Genomic DNA, 21,381 nt, shown 5'->3' with positions numbered 1-21,381 from the left:
AAGAGTATCACATTTGTATGTTAATTTTAGTTCAACAAATAAGGAAAAATGATTATGAGTAATAGCTCTCAGCTCTCAGATAGTTCTTTTCATGTTCAAAGTGCTTGACAAACATTAATTAAGTCACTAGCAGTCAAATTAGATAAATATGTTCTCTGTATGTGCATAGCTGTACCTTCCATGCACACGGTCTTCTAAATCACATCACTGAAGATCAAACACTTTTTTTTTTTTCTTTTTGCCATATGAACTGGGTTGGCTGACATTGATTCTACAGACATTTACTGGAAGGGCTAATCATGAGGACAGATTATGCAAGGTTTGTTTGTTTTTAAACAAAAAAGATACAGGATTACCACAATACAAAATTCTTCTGACTGTAGGCCAGAAAGTAACAGTGATGAAGCAAGTTTCCTTACATTACACTGTTAAAATAAACTCTTAACTTAAAGAGCTCATTTCATCAAAAGAGAGTACATGTTATGCTTCTCAAGCTACTGATCTTTTTGGCTTCTTCCAGCACCAATAACAATAAGACTGTTAAGGCTAAATATTGTGTTGATTTCAGCAATATGGTAATTGATCATTAATGCCAGGAATCCTTGGTCACTACTGACTCGAGAAGCATTTGGACTAGCAAATTTAATATAGTGAATTTCATTATTATTTTTAGAATAACTTACACATTTTTCTCAATGAATATAATAAAGCTTTCCAAACCCATTCCAAGAGATTAACTGCTCCTACTGGACCCAAAATGAAGTATATTCTAAATAAAAAACAGTGCTAATAGCATTCTATCTTTCAGTAACACCTAACAAATTAACATGCTCTACCACGCATGCACCTTGGAGAAAGCAGGTACATGCATGTGTGGAATCAGACTTGCTTTTCTTGAGAAGCTCAAGATGCATCACTGGAAATGGAGGAGTTTCTCAACTTTCTCCTTCATACTATCTGCCAAAATAGTCTAATGTGTTTTGAGGAAAGAAAAATAAGAAATCTTGCCCTAATCTTGTTTTGCAGTTTGATGAACAAAAGAACAACTAGTTCAAGAGTTGCCTTCTTGGGGCTGGGGATTTAGCTCAGCGGCATAAGCGCCTGCCTTGCAAGCAGGCCGTCGTGAGTTCGATCCCTGGTACCGATAAAAATGAAAAAGACAAAAAAAAAAAAAAAAAAAGAGTTGCCTTCTTCCGCACTACAAACATCACTGGAGATTGTGGTAGCTTTCATGGTATCTCCCAGAATAGTATTGTTGTCTCTTTTTCAGAAGCACTATCCTATGTGTCCAGATATGGATGATTCCCTTTTTTTCAGTAATGGATATCTGGAGTTCCGTAAGAACACAAGATGTGTCCAAGGTCACATCCATGGTTCACATGAGGCAGACCTCATGGGTAATAGTAATGCAACCACAATTGATACAGTACTATATTAATCTTAGTATTTTTCTCATTAGGCTCTTGCCAGAGTCCAAGAATAAAAGTGAGCTTTCTGTGATTACATTTAGAACAGGAACTCATTGGTATGATTGATTTTGGTCCATAAAACATACTAGGTATATTTCAAAGCTTTAAGTTTGCTCTAAAGGGCCAGGGATTTAGCTCAGTGACACAAGTGCCTGCCTGACAAGTGCAAGGCTGTGAATTCAGTCCCTGGTACCAAAAGAAAAAATAAAGTTTGCTCTAAAAAATTTACACATACATAAGACTGTGTATATAAATAGGTTTAAAAATTCAAAAGTGTCACACAACATAAATGGCTTAAAAATGTACAAATGCTTTGTATATTGAGTTGAAGTGATTCTTCCAGTTGATGTTTAATGTCTCCATCTCTTTTCTTCTTTGTACCCTACTCTACAGAGACCTTTCTTTTGGAGGACACATATGACATTTTTGTTGTTAACTGGATGAACCTTTTTGAAATGCTTATCTCCTTGACCTTTAGGCTGTATTTTGTACCACAGGCTCTCTCCAGTCAACACCTCCTACCATCCTAACACCTAATACTTTAGTTTTCTTGACATTTTCATCTTTTTTTTTTTTTACCAATCTTGACACCAATATTGTCTATTTCACCTCACTTCCTGTCTATATTATCATATGGACTTCCAATTAGTTTTCCAGGTCCCAGTCTCTCTTTGTTCAAATCTGGAATGCGAAAGTGATTGAGCTTCCAAATGTCTGTCTTAAATTCGACCCCAGAAGCCCTTCAACCTGCTGCCTTATTCTGTTTTCTGCTACATTGCCTTTACACTCTTCTTTGCTACTTATGCTTTTTTTATAGTATCAAACACATGAAACTTGACTTTTTAGGGCTCAGTGAAAATAGGAATTTTTATTTAATTCCTTTACCTCTACTATGTAGACTAATGCTTAATCATTAAATGTTTATTGAATTGGTAAACCCTATGAATTGTATCACTACTAATTCATTCAACTACATTCTTCATTATTTTTGTGAAACATACTTTATAGTCCAAGAAGTTTTTCTCATTGGGCATAGAAATTATTTTCTATTTTGTTAAAAAGAAAAACAAAAAGCATTGACTTTTTGCTCTAGATTGCTTCTAAATGAAAGGCCTTATTTATACTTTTATGTTTTATTGTCTTCCATGCCCATAGAGTTTTGAGTAGCATTTACTCTGTATTTATGAAGCCCTTAATGATATTTTCCAGTATAACATGTACTTTACCAGTGAGCATTTTACATCACTGACTGGAATAAAAATAAAAATAACCTATAAATCAGCAGCAAAGACTCATTGGCCAGTGATCGGGTGACTTTTCTTTTTAACTTTCTGGTTCTACTTTAGTAGCAAACTACCATTTTGAGGGTGCGATGAAGAAGACCTCCCTTTGGAAGATGTCTGCGCCCGGTGCATTTAGAAGCTGTCCCTGTGAGCGATCATCTTCCCCTTTTTAAGATATTAGGAACCATGTTACTGGTATTGACTCATGCCCCAATCTTAAGACATTTTACTCAGACTTATTTTTCTTGATCCCTGAATAAATTACTGGATCCAACTCTTTTCTTCAGTGGCATTTATGTCCAACAATTCTTTTAAAAATCCAACAATTCTTTTAAACCTGACAAGGTTATGGTCTCTTAATTTTGTCCTTTCTTTCCCCTCTTCCAGCCAAGTCCACCCAGAATGATTTTCTATAAAACTAAATTTCTCAGGCTCACATTCAGGTTCTCTACTGATGATTCTATTCTTTCTCATTTTGTCTTGCTTTGCTATCGTTTCTCAAATGAATCTATTTAAGTTTGCTGTTCTCTTCACTTTCCTTCATTTTCTTCTTAGTGCCTTTGTTCACAAAATTTGTTTTACCTTTTCCTACATACACCAATAATTTCTTTGTGTTATTGTTGTGACTTTTAACATTTTTTTTAATTTCTATGGATTATTTTCCAATTTATCATTTGGAAATTACAACTGAATACTTGATTATTAATGTGGAATTATCATTTTGTGCTTCATATTTTACCTTCCCAATAAGGTTGCAATTTTTTGGAAAAAGGAATTTCATAATTCTTACAATCAGGCACAGCCCTTGGCATCTCTGAGGATGAATGTGTTTGGTTGAACCAAGGCTCCCAAGCTCTCGCCATAATTGCTTGGATCATGCAGATGATCCCTGACTGAGAGAGAGAGACATTGCACAATATGAATCCTTGAAAATAGTGGGACAAATGGCCTTTGAAAGCAATACTTTCCTAGCTAATGCTAAGTTTGATTTCATATATCACATGGATAATGTAGGCAAAGCTTTAAAGACCAAGAATTCTGATATTAAAAATTTATGTATGTGTTAACTGTAAGCTTAATGTTGAGAAGTGTGTGAGACAGGTCTATGTTTGAATCCTGACTTTTTTCCAGTTAAGCTGAGTGATACTGGGTAGGCAACTTACCTTCTCTGGGTTTTAGATCTTAATCAGTAAAGTGAAAAGTTTAGACTCCAGATGATTTTATGTATTAGATAATTCAATTATAAAACTGTATGATTGTATTTCCAAAGCAATGAAATGGCAGGCGCACAACTTGGGGTTTTTCAGATACTTTGTTCTATGAAATAGGATTTACTAGTTTCAGATGCAGTTAGAAATTCTCACTCGCAGCTTTTGGCATTTACTCTTTTCTGTTTCCCAATTTGTGTGAAAGTGGATGGACAGATGGTTTATTAGGCTTTCAAATGCTTGTAATACTGTTGTTCAATTCAACAATGGTTTTAAACTTTGAAGTTCCATATAGTTGTGGATTTTATTCATAATAAAAGATAGGTCTAACTATTCAATTTAAGGATAATAATGTTTACTCACATAACTTAAAGCAACTTGTGGAAGTAACTCCAAAGGCCTAATCATTTTCCTTTATTTTGCTATGCTTTGCTCATTTTCGAGTAACAGCCTCTTTCAAGTTGTACTTTTAAATATGAAGTTTCTAAATAAACCAGATATTCAGTTACAATTGCATGCTTGGCTTTTTCCATAATCATTTAACCCACAATCTCCCTCCAAAAATAAAAACCTAAAAAGTCAGAATCACAGGAATTTAAAGGACGAAAAGACAAATTTCTCATTTTATAGGTAACGACATGAAAGAAATAAGGGTTCCGGATGCTTTCTAGGTTGTATTTTATAAATAAAAGCGCCTAAGTGGGGTTACGTCGCAGGGCAAAAAAAACCTCAAACAAACAACAACAACAACAAAAAGCAAAGCAAAACATGCCACTAAAATTTGTGAATCTTTAAGCCGCAATAGAAAATACCGTTTCTTGGAATTGAAGCGGTCAACATAAAGTACTGTATAGATGGGGCTACGCACAAGACGATCCCCACTGCCATCTCCTTGCTCTGTAGTTTTTAACTACTTAGGGTGACTTCAAGGTAAGTGGGGCCGTGAACAAGCAGCTCCTGCTGTGTGTAGAGCAGCGGGAACCGAAAACCGGAGTCTGCGGGCTGGGATCCTAGAGGGATCCCGAGCCAGAGCAGCAAGGCCGCGCGGCACAGCAGGCGGCGAGGAGCTCGCGCTCTGCGCGGTCCCGAAGCTCGGCTGGCCGGGAGAGGGGAGCGCTGGGCGCCCGCAGACAGGCGGCTGAGGAAACCGAGGCCGACCTAGTGAACTGTGTTGTCCTTCCAGTTAAGAAACCCACGGCGCCAACGCGAGCGGAGACCTGGCCCAGAGTACGGCAAAGCTGACGGGGCGCACGGGGCTGCTGACGTGATGGGAAAGAGCGCGCGGGTCGGCGGGAAGCGGAGCATGGCCTGCGAGTAGGAGGCAGGTGTGAGGAGCCGGCTCGGCGCGGGGCCCCAGATCGCGCGGGCGGGGCCGCCGCTGAGTCAGGGAGCCCTCGCCGCAGTCCCGGCCGCCGTGGGGGCGGGGCCTAGGGCACGTGGGCGGGCCATAGGCGGGGCCTCGGCCTGACGCGCCTGGAGGCCGCGGCTGCCGAGGGCCGGGAGGGGCGGTGGCATCGGTGGCGGCCACGGGGGAGGGGCGCGGCGTCAGCGCGTCGCCGGCTGGGCCGCGCCGGTGGCCAGGAGGGAGACACCAGGAGGAGGAGGAGGCGGAGGAGGAGGAGGAGGTGAGCAGGCCCTGGGCTGGGAGCTGCGCGGGTCGGCTGAGAGGCGGGGAGGCGGGAGCGCGGCCCCTCCCCTCCCGGCGCCCTCCTCGCGGGGCCGCGCGGCGCGGAGTTCCCAGCGGGGCGGCCGTGGCTGCAGCGCGAGGAGCGGAGGTGGGAGGGAGGGCGGAGTCGAGGGCCGGCCGCGCGCTCCCGGCGCACGCGTTGCGCTCCCTGCGCGGCCCCGCGCCGGTGGCGAGCGGACCCCGGAGTTCCTGGGGCTGCGGGCCGGTTCCCGCGTAAACTGCCCGGTTTCTAGTGTGGTGGACCTGGCGTCCACGTGGCGTGGGCCCCGGCGTGCGCTTCCTTTCGCCGGCCCGCGAGGGTGGGTGATGGGGGCGGTCGCTCGGGCGCGGAGCCGGGCGGGGCTCGGCACACCCGGCCTCGACGCGTGGGCTGGCGGGCCGGGCCCCTTGCGGCGCCAACCTGGGGCTTTCCCGAGGGAACCCCTAGCGTCAGGCCTGCGGCCGGCCTCGTTCGCGAGCTCCCCAGCGCTTCGCTCCCCCTGCCAGCCGAGGCGGAGGACCTCAAGGTGCCTCCCCCACACCCCCCGGATTCGGCGCAGCGGGGTTCACATTGACCGTCTTTTCGGGTGAAAAGGTTGTCTGAATTTAAGTCTGGTAGATCTATGACTATTCCCAGCAGTGAAGTTTCGATGGTACTTTGAGAAAACCTTTGGCCCGGAGGTTGCCTTCTCTCCCTGCAAATGCAACTTTTAATCTTCTCAGAGCTGTGCTAATTGGAGTATCTTAGGTTTAGTACCTCGAGACCTCGTGATAGCATCTTCAAAGGGAAGCCTTTACGTTTTTTCCTTCAACTGTATCGTAGTGTGAAATGGAAATGGTGAGTTGAAGGTGATTTTCCACATAAACTACATTTCAATTTGTAGTCCCATACGCTAGGGCTTACCTTGATTGTTCCGTGCTACTCCTAAGATAATTCTAAGGTCTAAACCTTAACATAGTGTTTAAGTAAAGGAGCTGCTGAAATGAGTTCTGAATGATCTGCAAAGCCATTTTATTGCATTCTATTAACCTGTTTGACCGTAAACTTTTAAGTGTGACAGGAATTTCATGTAGGAACCACACACCGAGTTCAAAATCGAATTTTAATTAGTGCGTTCTAGGTCCGATGTGAAATAAAGTCCTCTCAGTTCCCACTCTTTTACAGGTTTCTTAAGAGTGAAACACTGTTTACAATTGAGGGTTGGAGGGGAGTATCTTTTGAATCATGAAATTTACTTTGACAAACTTGAAAACAGCGAATGGGTGATATCTGAAGCATCATACTGAGATAAAGTGGAAAATCGTGCATTTATAGCAATATCAACGTGAGAAGTTAAGGTGGCATCTTTACAATTTTGAAATCATTGACATTTTAGTCCTATGAACCACTACAGTACAGTGTTTCATTTGTATGGGGCCTTTGGAGTGTAATTCAGCCCTTCCTAATTTTCAGAGAAATTAAGAATCAAAAACAATTTCCTGAAGATAGCTGACAAAACTAGTAGTCTTAAGCACTTCACTAGGTAATTCAAGCCATACCCGCGGATATTCTTGTAGCAAAGTTTGTCATACGTTTTTGTACTTCTTAATTTTTTTTTTTTTTTTTTTTTTTTTGGTGCTGAGAACGAAATTTAGGGCCTTAGCGTGTTATTTACCACTGGGCTGTATCCCCAGTTCCCTTGATCATGTTAGCTGTTTTTTTTTTTTTTTTTTTTTTTTTTTGTATGAGGGTTAGAACGCATGACCTTGTGCTTGGCAGATGCTGTGCCACTGAGCTGTATCCCCAGCCCGATCAATTTGTAAATATCTCCTCTTCCTCTTTAATTAGTGTGGTTAGTGTATTTTTCCCCTACATTAAAAAATGACACAAGTTATTTATAATTAGGAAATATTTACATTCTATCCATTGAAATACAAGATTGCTTTCTAGTTTAGTTTGAATTTAGTTACTGTATTTTGCTTAAAGAATCGTTCATATTCTTAAGGGACTGTAGTATATGTTATTCCTAGGTTGGTATTTTAAAACCGTTTCTTAAAGTATTTCTTTGAGTTGTGTGTGTAATTTAGTTTCTGGGACACATGTACTAAGTAATTCAATTCTAGCATCTCCAACATCACTTTTTTTTTGTTCATCCTTAAATGTAGGAGCCCTGAAGTCTTAATCTGGGATGGAGTTAACTTTTTGCATCTTCTATGGAACAGCGTTGTGTTTAGGCATTTAGTAATCCTTGTTGCTCATTTGTTGGTAGGGACTTCACAAACAATGGGACATATTTTATTAATCTATATATGCCCATTGTAGTGGGCACTCTGTAAATGCTTGTGGTCTTTCTGGTAGCAGAGTGCCAGAAAGTCTTGAATCATGATGTAGTTAACTTGAAATAGCATGTGTTCTTTTTATGTTCAACTAGATACCGATAGGCATAATTCTACTATTAAAACAGAACAGATAACAGATACTTTTTAAAAAGTTGGGAGAAGAAACTTAACATGAATTTTGTTCTCTAACATTTGTTAGTCACTATGACATTGGGAAAGGACATCATTATTTAAATTCAGTGGAGAACAGTACAAAGTTTCTACTGAAACAAACTTTGATAACAGTGATTTGAATGACCCTCAATTGTTATTATAGGCCACTTTTTTTTGTGTGTGTGTAACTGGGAACTGAACCTAGAGCCTTTTCACTGAGCTGTATTCCCAGCCCTTTATTTTGAGACAGTTACTGAGTCTCTAAGCTAAGTCACTAAGTTGTCCAAGTGGGGCTAACTTGTGATTCTCCCTTAGTCTTTCAGAGTGGCAGGATTACAGGCATATACTGTGTTTTTAGAGCGTTGGTTTCATTTTATAAGCATTGATTTTTTTTTTTGTTTTTTGTTGCATGTCGTCCTTTGTAAGGAGTGTAACTTTTCGAGTTCAGACTGTTTTTGGCCAGTTATCGTGAAATGATGTTTTAAACAGTTTTAAAATGATAATGGTATAGTTCATTTTGGTGACAATTAAAAGGTAAAACAGTGGATTTTCTTTCTGTTAGGCTTATTCTTACCTCTTCTTTCTTTAGTAGCTTGCAGGGTTGTGTTTATTTAGAAAAAAAAAAAAAAACTGAAGAAAAATTTCAAGCATTTTTTTGGAAAGTACAGCTACTTTATCATTTGAAGAGTGTTGCTAAACTGGGCCTAGCAAATGCAGGTCCAGTTCCATAGTGATTCTTACGTGAACACGGGGAGTGGTGTGAATTTTCATTTGGTCAGGTGTCATTATATGTTCCTGTACTATGGTAATTTCCTGTCTTTCTTTCTAGACTGTGTGTACCACACTATGGTTATACTATGTATAGCCTTTATGGGGACATCTTTGGAGTTCTTTTTTTCCTGCTGAGACTATTACTGAAAACAAATGTACAGTAAGTAAATTAGGATGATGTTCATATGAAGCGGTTATCTCACATCATCTTTCCTCTAGACCAAATTTGCATTAAGAAGTTTCCAGTTTCTACTCCAGTCTCTTGCAGAAGGAGTGATGTGCACTGATTCTGGTGCTCTGAGCATCCACTGCACAGAGGTACGGTGTCACAGCACATCCTTGGCAGATACTCAGTTTACCTGTGAGATTTTAATTTTAAACATGTTTCTCATCAGTGATTATGTAAGTATATGCCTTTAACAAAGTATGTGTGAGGCAATTAGAGTATTTCAGTATAGTTACAGATGAATGTAGGATATGGTTTCAGACTATAGGTATTTAGTCCTTTTACTCATACTCAGTAGGGCCACACATGTTACTTAAATATATAATTATTTTTGGAGTGCTTATTTTCAAAAGTATCCAGAGGAGAAATTCCACAGTCCTTTAGTAAGTGCTAAATAGTCCATAGATAAAGTTCTTCTGTGGTTTCTTTTTCTAATCCAGGTCTTTGGTGGAAATGGAACCTTAAGTCTGCTTAAGCCCTATAAGCGGACTGACCAGCTTCTTCCCTTGGCCACACTCCTTGGTGTGGCCTCCAAGGGGAGATGTCTTATTCCTGATAGGTACATGATAGAGGTCTTTCAGAACCGAGACACTGTTGTACTGTCCCTTACATTCAAACTCACCAGACTGACTTCTTAAGACCCTGAGAGCTGGGCATTTGAATTCTTTTTGAGGGGGAACATTTCATTTGAATTAAGGACTAGAGGACAAGCTGGATGCATCTGGTCTGATTTAGAATGCTTTCCTTGACTATCCATGGGTTAGTTTCTTTGCTACTTTCTTAGTGGAGAAACATTTAACAGATGATTTTTGTTTCATTTCACTGGTAGCTAGTTATTTTCAAATACTGTATGTGATCTTCTGCTCTTCTTTAAGTTTTGAGTTTTCATTTTGTCAGGTGTCATTATATATTCCTGTACCACGATAATTTCCTGTCTTTCTTTCCAGACTATGTGTACCCCAAGAATAGTACTGAATTTGTCCTGATCTTTGTATTATTCACAGCATTCAGATAATGCTTGGCACATAGCACATGATAAATATAGATTATATAATTTCATTCTAATAAGTTCTGTCTGTGGGAAACTTATTCATAGATGAATTCAGAATTCATTCAAGAAATTGAGGTAATCATTAGTATTAGGGCGTATGTACATTTTAAAATATAAGCAAATTGACGTAAAATGGCTTCAGTCATCTGGCAGAACATTTATTTAAGACAGTGTATACAAATGTCACTATATTGAATTATTAGGCATTATACATTTTAATTTTTCTCAAGTTTTTTGAATGTATATATTATTTTATATTTCTTACTCATAGAAGTTTTATGGCACTATAAAGAAGTCAGTTTAATGGCCCTATTTTTGCTCATTAGTAATTATATACTAAAGAGTAAATTCTCATTAAAAGGCCCTTAAATGCCTGCTCATAAAAAGAGACCTTTTTGATTTTGTTCTCCATACAATCTTAGTTGTTATATTGAGACAAGTCATCAAACTCTTTAGTAGTCTAAACCTTTAATTTGGTTTCAGAACAGTAGTCATGTATTGAATACCCAAATTACCATGTCTTTAGCAAGAAATACAAACACTTTGTATTAAAAAGGTAATGACCATAACTTTTTCTTGTGGAATTTCTTATACTAATTTTTTAAAGAGGATTTTTGAACTAAATTTCCCGTGAAGACCAAAATTTCATACTTAAAGATTGTGTAGTACATGTAGAGGGGAAAGAGTGATAATTTTTGTAGTGGTATTTTTAAGTGAACAGTTAACTAATTATGTTGAGTAAACACTTTACAACTTTAACAGGAAGACTTCAATTACAGTATCTGAATGAAGTGAGTTACATGAAATTAATTCAGATAAGTGGGGGAATTCTTAGTGTAAATGATGCATGTTGTAAGATGTGACCTCAATTTTGATTTTTTTCTTTTTATATATCTGTCAGCTGCTTTTATGGTACTAGATTGTGATTCCTTTGATCATGCCAGGAATTAATTGATGGGAGGAAGCAAAGTTGCTCTGCAGTTTTTTTCCCCTTTGTCACAGAAGGAAGGATCCAAGGTGGTATTCTGTGAAGAGTTAATTGCATCTCTCTGCTGGCCCTGTGTAACTTGCCCACTTTAGGTGGTATACCACAGTCTTCCATTTTGTCACCTTCCTGTCAAAATGTATGTGGGAACTCTGAGAATATGATTTGATTGAAATTAATCTCTTTTGATTGAGATTAATCTCTGATTAATCTCAAGTTGTTTAAACTTCTAAATTGTTTAAAAAGTTGTTTAAAAAGTTGATTTTTAGCCTGTTGTAAGGCTAAAAATTGAGCTGGATAAATCGTGATTCCTTCCACCTTGACTTCCTTAGGATGTAACATTAATCAGCCATCTTTGCAGGATGAATCCTTAAAGGAGAGACAAACGTCAGGACATAATCCCTGACATTTTTAGATGCCATTGTGAATGTAAATTTTACTGATATGGTTGATGAAAAAGATTTCTGCTAAAGTTGACTTAAGATTTGCAGCATTCCTGGTCTCCTGGTATTTGAAAGCTATTGTGTAATCTGTAGAGAGCCTGGGTAGCTGTGATGACCTTGTCTTCTGGGCCTTTTTTGGTGGTTTGTTTTTAAATGGAGGCAAGCTTGTGTCGTTCACGTAGATGTATGCTGACATCTTTATAAATGAATTTACTTCTTTAACATAATTTATAGGTTCTTTCCTTGAAGATCTTAAAACATGTCTATATTTTTAGCATGCACCAGCTTCTTTTTCATCTCTTGATTTTAATGATACAAGCTGATTCATATCTCAGTTGCTTTGTGTGTAGCATGTCGTATCAACACATTTTGTGTATAGGTCTCAGAAGTATTTCCTAGGTCATTGCTGGAGGCCTTCCTAAATAGGCATGCAGTGTGATCGAAGATTTTGAGTGAGACAATCATCCAGACTGACTTTGAATCTGTACCATTTATGAACTGTGTGCCTTTGGGTAGTACTGTAAGTTTCAGTTTCCTCATCTAGAAAATGGGGATAACATTACTTGGCAATGTTGAGTTTTTGAAAAAGTAATCTTAGAAGTATTAATTTGTTATTGTATTTAAGTAATGTGAGTTGATATTTTAAGGGGAAATATGTTTTGTTTCATTTGAAGTTAGTAAAAAAAAAAAATAAAAATCTTTGCAACTAGATAGGGGTCTTAGTTGATGTAAAACTATATAAGACCTTTATATCCATTAGTCTATTGATATACAGATTATATACTTAGAATGGTAGAGAGACAAACTGTGTATGAAATTCCTGTAATTTGGATGTTGAGAGAACTCCAGAGGTTGATGTTTTAAAGGCTCCAATGTGGTGGTTGCAGGCAATACTGTAGACCTGTAAGAGTCAGAACCTTGTGGGATTCTTAAGTCACTGGGAGCATATCCTCAAGGGACATTGTAGGACCCTGATGGGATCCTCTTTCTCTTTGCTTGAGATGGGAGTACTTCCTTTAGTGTTCCCTCCTACCGTCTAGTATCACCATTGCCAAGGCCCACACCACAGACCTCCAAAATTCTAAGCTAAGTAAGTCTTCTTTTCTTCACAAGTACACTTACCAGGTATTTTGTTGTAATAATATGAAACTGATTAGTATATTCTGGAGTTAGACTGATTGGGATTTAAAAACAAACACACAATCCATCAGTTTTCATTTGAGTCACCCAGAACAGGGTACATTAGCTGTTCTATTCAAAATTTTCATATATGATAAAACATACAAAGTATAGTAAAAGATAACTATTTGTTGTGTCTGAATTTATTAAATATTGGTAGATATTTACCCCAGGTTTTGTCATCTGTAGTATAACATCTAATAGGGTAGGGTTATCAGGAAGATTAATGAAATAGTATGTGCACATGCTCACTAAATGTTGCTGTTGTTTATAGTGTTCATTTAATTTTGAGTTAAAATTAATTTATGCAGCTATTTGATATATGGGGAATATTTACCTTGGATCAGCTGACTGGATTTTGGAGGAATTTATCACTCATAGATTTCATTGTTTCTTTGAGATAGTATGATTCCTGGTTTGAGACGAATAGACTTGTGAGGAGTTACTGAGTCCCTTGTAGGAAGTTCATGAAAATATTTCAGTAATACTTTTTACCTTTTTGCCTTGACATTTGCCCTGCATTTGTAAAAGCGATAACTGTTGGGCAATTTAGTAAAAATTAAATGTCAGTGGCATAAAGTAGCACTGGCAATCATCTGTGTTCTCCACTGACATACATTTACAGTTAAAACAAAACAGCTGATTTCACTTGACCTTGATTGAAGCTGGGTGTAGTAGTTCATTGCTTGTACAGTAATTGCAGCCATGTGCGAGGCTGAGGCAGGAGAGCTGCAAGTTTAAGGCTGAGGCATCTTATGGAGACCTTATTTCAAAATAAAATAAAAAAAGGACTGAGAATATATTGCTCAGAGCTCCCTGGGTTTAGTTATCAGTATCATCAACTAATCAATAAAATCTTTGAGGAAATAGTAACAGTTACACTTTTGCTAAATCTTGACTCAAGTATTCTTTTAATATTTGGTGTAATGATATAGGAAAGATGCAAAAAGCACTTCTGAATCACCAGTGTGTATTGTTCAGCAAGAGAGAAAACACCTATGTGATGGCTTTTGAGTTGCCAGTGAAACTAGCCATATTTTTCGTGAAATATCACTTTTACTTTTAAAAAGGGGGGTACCAAACCATGATTATTTAAAGTTATTTGCAGTTATTTTCTTGAAAATTAGCAAAGTGAGCCTGTCATTTTAAGAAAAACAACTAAGAATGTGTGTTTCTAGTGATCCAATTTTGAACTTTTTTTTTTATCTTTTTCCTTTTTATTGGTACCGGAGATCAAACTCACGACCGCCTGCTTGCAAGGCAGGCGCTTATGCCACTGAGCTAAATCCCCAGCCCTCCAATTTTGAACTTTAAAGTAAAATTGAGATTTTAGAAAACTCGGTTACCTGCTGTGCTCTTGTCAACTTTTCAATATTTAAAAATTTTTCTGATGGAGTAATGGTGATATTAGTGAATGGGCTCTTATTGTTGTATAATGAATTATGTTAAGACTTGTAGTATCTGTATAAATCAGTAAACCAGTATTTTCAGTGACCAGTTGTTATAAAATCATAGATAAAAGATCCTGTCATAGTTTATTTATTTATTTATTTTTTGGCGGGGGGGAACAGGGTTTGATCTCATGACCATGTGCTTGCCAGGCAGGTGCTGAGCTAAATCTCCAGCCCTTCTTGTCATAGTTATGTGAGGAGGTATACACCAGCTGCTTGAGAGATTAAGGGATGAGGTTCTTAAGTTCGAGGCTAGCCTGGAAAACCTAAGGAAATCTTACGTAAACAAAGAAACAAATAGACCAGCAAAAAAAAAAAAAAAAAAAAGGTTTGGGGTTGTAACTCAGCAGTCCAGTGCCCCAGAGTTTGATTCTCAGTACTTAGGGGGTGGCAAGATTCTTTCAAATACCCAGTAACAGAAAGCAAAAGTTCGTATACATTGGATTACATATTATAACTTAAGTAATGGTGTAGTATAAAAAGAAAAATTCTTAATTATCAGAACAAATTATCAACATTAAAGAATATTTCTGTTCTTCTCATTGTTTTTGTGAGGCCACTTTTTTTCACATAGCTCAGTGGAAGCAACCAACCACAGCAGATTGAATATAGACGCTAATACAAAAATCTGCCTTTTTTTAAAGATATGCTAAATATGAAAGAAATTTGAAGACTTGTACAAGTATCAGTTTTCTAGGCTTTTAAAATTTGAAAGCAATTTTGCATAAAATGAGAAATTTGTGTAGAAATATTGTCTTAAATTTATAAAAATGCTTCAGTACTGTACCCTTCATCTTAGAAACAGGATTGTGAAATTAACACAAGGTTTTCTCATTTAATTTCTGATATGGTAAAAGTTGATAATTGTAACCTACATAGACAAAGCTGTTGGGAAGTAGTTTTAAGAACACAAGGAGTCCTGACAGAAGTTCGAGAACTTTTAAGGAAAAGGAGGCTAGGCTCAAAATGAGTTGAGTTCCAATGATTTAGTCTTTTGAGTATTCCTCTAAAATATGAATTACACGCCTCTAGTTTCTTTTCTCAGTTGTAAGGATATGCCACTATATTTCTGTGATATTTATCAAATAAGCAGATGATTTATGTATATGTTTTTAAAGAAGATACTAGTTTTTTAAGATGGATGTTACCTGTAGAGTTACTACTCAAAGTTGCGATATAATTACTAGTCATCCCAACCTCTTCCTAATTGATGGCACTCTTTTGGTTGTTGGATATTGTAGTTTTAGGAACTCTTTACCATGATATGCTACTTTGGGGTTGAAGTGGAGCTCACTATGTAGAAAATAAACTGCCATTTGTTCTGAAATCCATTCTGTTATTTCATAGCGGTTTTGTAGTACAGTTAATCTACACTTTACAGTTGTACTTGAGAATTAGCTATTTGCAATAAATATACTGTGAATTACAGATGGGTTCTATTATAAGCATTTCAGCCTTATGAGAGCTATTAAATATTTGAGACAGGGAACTGTGTTTTAACTCCTAGAAATCTAATCAAACAGATACTGTAATTGCAATTCAGCAGTGTCAAGAGATGCTTCAGTACTGTACCCTTCATCTTAGAAACAGGATTGTGAAAGCTTTAATACAGAAAGAGAAGCATTCTGGAGTTATCATTAGAAGACACAAGTTACATGGACATCTAATAACACCCTTAGATGAAGCAAGTACTGAAACTTTGGACCAGCTGGCAATAGTGGAGGGAAAAAACAGAAGAAATGAGATGTTCTGGAGACGATTCTTAATGATATCTTCTCTTTTGGGGTAGATGCTAAAAAAGTAAGAGATGTTTTAAGCTGAAAAATCCATCATAGGCTGAGGATTTAGCTCAGAGGCATAAGTGCCGCCTGACAAGGGTGATATCATGACTTTGATCCCTGGTACCAAAAAAAAAAAAAATCCATCATAATGTGTGAAATTATGCTTTATTGTGTTTTATATTTGCTTATTATATTTGTTTGAATTGAGGTCAAGCAACAGAATGACAGGTCAGTGGGGGAGAGTAAACTTATATTAGAGGTTTGTAGGAAAAAGAAATTGATGAATTCCAGGATCAGTCATGACCAGGAAGCGTAGAGCCAAGAGTATTGAAATATGCAGGCTGTAGGGAAGCCCAGAACAAATCCGTGTTACAGCATAACAGCATGGCTCTTAGACCAGGAGTAAGCTGACTGACAATTAGCTGGCTACATTCAGCCAAAATATTCTATTAGTTCATTGTCCTGTGGTCTCCGGCAGGAAATACAGATATTTAAGACTGGTGTCCAGTGCAGGAAGCCTGTTATGGAAGACTGTGGTTATAAAACAGAGGACAATGCTGTAGAACTAGAATTTGATGTGAAACTGAGCTCTTTGTCTTATCCTGCCTCATATCAGTATTGATTACCTCAGACTGAAGCAAGCCTGAAGCAAAAGGGAGAGCAAGGTGACTACAGTAGTTTGCATTGGAGGGACACAGTTGGTCCCATACGTACTGTTCCTTGAATAATTGGGAAGTAAGGCAGAGGAACAGTTAAGTATATAATTTTCCTACTAACAGTATTGTGCAGCAACCCTAAGATACTGCATATGTGTCCACCAAAAAATCTTGTAGGTTGTTGGGCTTTGGTAAAATTCCTTTATACAACCAAATAGTAAATACTTAGGCTTTCTAGGTCAGGCAGTCATTATTGCACTTCTGGAGATCTGCTACTATAACATGAAAGTATCCGTAGGGAAAATAGATAGGTGAAAGGAACATGTGTATGTTTCTTTTTTTTTTGAGACAGGGTCTCGCTATGCAGTTTAGGCTGGCCTTGAGCTCACTTTGTAGCCCAGGCTGGTCTTGAACTTGCAACAATCCTCCTGCTTCAGACTCCCAAGTGCTGGGATTACCGGCATGAGCCACCACACCTGGCTCATGTGTATGTTTCAATAATGCCTGATTTATGAAAACTGAAATTTGAATTTCATATTATTTTCACATGCCACAAAATATTAGTTTTTTTAAAAAACGAATTCAACCATTTAATAATTTAAGACCCATTTTTAGATTGTAGCTATATACAAACAGGCAGCAAGTTGGATTTTGGCCCAAGCACTCTTATTTGCTGATTGTTGTTTTTGGAAATAAATGACTTACCAGTTACTTTGCAGAAAGCTTAGCAGTACTGAAATAGATGTTCTCTTGGACAATGCTGTTGGTGACACTGTCTTGTTTTATAGGTGACACTGATGATAAAAATCCATTCAAGAATTTAGATGTGACATCTGCAGCAGGTTCAAATCTCTCAACTGTAATACAGAATGGATACTTCATAAGAATTGCCATCTATTATGCACAGAGATCTAAAATCTGTTACTGAAATTGTCTGTGCGAACTGCTTGCTGAGTCCAGTGATGCCCTAGTTGACAAAGAAGTTGAAAGAGAAGTCTGGCATATTTTCTGGATGACTGACAGAGTGTGACACCAATATGGCATCAAGCCCTACTGTGATTCCAAGGACTTCATGACTAAATAAAAACAAAAATGAAAAAAAAAAATGGTAATAGTGCTTGGTGTGATTGAACTAAATTTGATCTTTGCTTGGGAAATGTGTACTATATTATCATTCTGTAATGGTACATAATACTCACCTTGGTAATTGAACTTCAAAGATTCTGGCTTTATTCATATAATGTGTATAGTTACACCTTTAGAATTGGATTCTCTTACTCTAAGGAAAATAAAGGAAGAATAACAGCTGTTTATTGAATAGGTTAGTTTAAGGATTGTGATTTTTGCCTGGAAGTTTTTCTTGGGAGTCTTGAAATTGTGCTTTCATATGGCACATTTAACATATATTTCTGTTTGCAAAAAGCCACCTGTAATTTTACAGGGAAGGATCTTTTGGAGTAGATATTTAGATTTAATAGAAAATAATAGTATCGTACTATATTGAATTAGTGTGCATAGAATATTTGAAATTATAAATTAGTATTTTTCAGAACAGTAAACTAAGTTGAAGAAGCAGATTTAAGAAGAAGATTTAAGAAGCAGTTAGGATTTGAAAGTAACCCTGTGTATTTTAGGAGCTGTTGAATCATAGGAAAACTGGAACATCAAAGTAATTTTGAGCCAAATTGATACTTTATCTGATTAAGTGTCCCTGCTTTGGATATATGTCTATTTATTTATTTATTGGTGATACCGGGAATTTAACTCACGACTTCAGGCCTTCCAGGCAGGCACTTAGGCCACTGAACTAAATTCCCGGCCCAAGTATATGTCTACGTATATTGTTATAGAAAATAGACCAAACATGGAAAGAAATGGCTCTTAGAAGGATAATGAGGCAGTTTATTACATGGGTGAGCTTTTGACTGGGCTCTCTTCCCAAACAGCCAGAGGCTGGCCTGGTTGAAGTTTCAGGGGTTTTAAAGGGAAAATAAGCAGAGAGGTACATAGGGGAGTTCGGAGCATATTGTCAGAGAGTTAGGTGATATCATGGGTTATACAAAGGAAGGAATGTCCTATTACATTTTAAGTTACATTGTAAGGTCAGTTACACAGAGCAGCAAAGACTGGTTTACACAAAGGAAGAAATGTCATGTTGTCAGGCCTGCCAAACATGTCCACTTGGTCTTGGTGGGTATCCTGCACATGTTTTTTATTTAAAATTTTTAGTTTTCCCCCTTCAATAACATTAAAGCAGTCCTGAATCCCCTACAGTTGAATCCCATTTTCCCCTCAATTAATTGTCAAGATTTTTCTTTTATCTAACATTTAACAAAAGTTCTGACAGGATATAAAACATAGATTATATTTTATATAGCTTGTATAGCTTATCCATAAACAGAACAGATTCCCTCATTGGCTTACCTTGAAATCTTAAAGCATGTACCATTCACTTTGTCAGTATGGCAGCGTCATGATTCCATATTTTTGGTCAGAGAACAGTATAACTATCATAGCCATCCTAAAAGAATACTGGTTAGTAGAAGGTTAGACACATCTAATTTACAAAGCATTTTAGAGATCAGAATTTATTTTATGCCTTTTTAAGCCTTTTAAAAATTGAATCAGTGCTTGTAACTGAAAGATGTGTATGTTACAGTGTTTTAGTACCTTGCATTTCACATCTGGAAGGAGAGGGATGTTTTTGTAGGTGCTTAGATCCTAAAATTCTGTGATTTTGAATCAAAATGCCCTATCCTTCATTAATAAATTACATAATTGAATTACTCTGGATTGAATTTGGGATTATTGTGATTAATACTTGAAAAACTTTGCCATTTTCAAATATAAGTCACTTTAGGAAGACCAGGAGTTTTTGTGTGTGTGTTCAGAGCAGCAAGAAGCTTTCTACTTTATAGACGGTGTTGTTTTTTTTTTTTTTTTTTTTTTTTTTTTAATTAGTACTGGGGATTGAACTCTTGAGACCGTGTGCTTGCAAGGCAGGCACTTATGCCGCTGAGCTAAGTCTCCAGCCCCTGGCAGGGTGTTTTTAATTAGAGATGTGAATTTAACATTGATGGTCCATTCAAATCAGCAAGTCTGTTGTGGACTTTTGAAAGTCATATATGAGGCAAGAGGCAGTAATTAGATCACTATAGATTGCAGTTATTTTGTTTTCCTTTTAAAGTAACTTTTTAAAAATGTAATATGGAAGAGTACATAAATACAGTTTAATATGTAGTTCATTTGTATATCCATAATGAAATTGAGAGGCATCTCATAAAAGTAGTACATTGAAGAATGAGTGGTGATACTTAAATTGAGAACATAGTTGAAAAATGCATCTGTGTTACATCTTTAAGATAATTCTGGAGCCATTAGTTATTTGTTGAGTATAATGAAGAGAAGAAGAAAATTCATGTATTTACAACTAGTTTTGAGCTGGATGTGGTGGTGTACACTTGTAATCAGTGTTACTTAGAAACTAAGGCAGGAGGATTGCAAGTTTGAGTCCAGTCTGAGCAACTTTCTCATGAACAGCTTTTTGAAATAACAAAACATTGGGATTTGGAGTGTGTTAAGAATTGATTAGATACAGTACATCCTTCTTTCTACCAACTGTGTTTTACAAAAGACTGACTTAGTTGTGATATGTAAAGGATGTGAGGAAGGTCTTCAAGAAAGACTTGGAGAAAAATTAATATAAGTTCAAAGTATAATAAATATGTGTTATTTTTATTTTAGTACAACTGTGAATTTAAGTGGATCCTTCTACCTTTCCTTTCCCTCTGCCTTCATAATCCCTAGTTAAAGCTGCGTTTTTATTTTATTTTATTTTTTTTAGGGAGAGTGGGAGATAATTTTTTTTGAATGGAAAAAGTAAGAGTATTCTACATAGTGGGTTGTTAGAATATAAACAGGAGAATAAGATCTAAATGTGTAAGGTAAGGATAAAGCTTCTGTATATTTAGATTGCTAATGATGTTAGAGGAAAAAGTATCAGTGGAATAGATACAATGAACTTTCTATTGGAAATCTCTCCTGTCAGGCATTAAGATATTGTAGAAATTTATTTCTACTTCTTTTCACAACCTTGAAAGCAGATGGAATGATCCCAATACCCTGATGAGAATACTAAAAGTTAAATGGTACATTCAGTCTTGGAGTAAGATGTGAAATAGAGAATCTAACAGCTACTGATTTGTTTTGTGTTTGCAGTTGATGACCTGATTTTTTTTTTCTGGTAATTAATAAATGCAGAAATAATCTGAAAGGCCACCATGTACTATAGGAAAATATTAAAATTTAACAGCTTTTAACAGGAATGACTTAACGTTGTATAATGACATTGGAGCCCCTTTCAAAAGCAATGATGTGATATATTCGTAGGTGTTGTATCTGGACTCTTAGAAGTCAACTACTAGGTTGCCTTTGATATTAATATAATATATGTAGTATTATACACCAATACTTTTATGTAGTATTATATACCAATACTTTTATGATTCCCTAATAGAAAATCTATATGTGAAAAGTGGGATGAAATTGAGATACCATAAAACCAATACATATCATGAGCTGAGGTACATTAACTCCAGGTGAAATGTATAGAAAAAGTGCTTGAAAGATTTCTTGTTTGAAAAAGTAATGAAATTGATAGATATAACCCTTTATGTTCAGTCTGGTTGGTCAGTTTCCTAGTTTAATAGGTAAAAGTTTAGAACAGAATAATTACGGTAC

The 21,381-nt window shown here is 37.2% G+C and overlaps 1 protein-coding gene across 13 annotated transcripts in view; it reads left to right on the top strand.

Moving 5' to 3' along the window:
• Positions 1 to 5,059: 5,059 nt before the first annotated feature.
• Positions 5,060 to 21,381, top strand: part of Gtdc1 (glycosyltransferase like domain containing 1) — a 472,440-nt gene continuing 456,118 nt past the window's right edge. For 3 of the 13 annotated variants that reach the window (XM_063259046.1, XM_063259043.1, XM_063259032.1), the window contains exon 1: positions 7,343 to 9,029. In XM_063259046.1, coding sequence (XP_063115116.1) covers positions 8,956 to 9,029 — 74 coding nt within the window. In that variant the 5' untranslated portion in view covers positions 7,343 to 8,955. Of the gene's footprint in view, positions 5,188 to 5,479; positions 5,586 to 6,234; positions 6,465 to 7,339; positions 9,030 to 21,381 lie in introns of those variants that run through there. The other 10 variants (XM_063259044.1, XM_063259045.1, XM_063259034.1 and 7 more) reach the window with 8 other exon arrangements.

This window comes from Cavia porcellus, unplaced genomic scaffold, assembly GCF_034190915.1.
Source record: "Cavia porcellus strain 051 isolate PalLab524CR breed Dunkin Hartley unplaced genomic scaffold, mCavPor4.1 scaffold_12, whole genome shotgun sequence".
Lineage (NCBI taxonomy): Eukaryota > Metazoa > Chordata > Mammalia > Rodentia > Caviidae > Cavia > Cavia porcellus.
The sequence above is the reverse complement of the archived record's forward strand: the minus strand, read 5'-3'. Positions and strand labels throughout refer to the sequence as shown.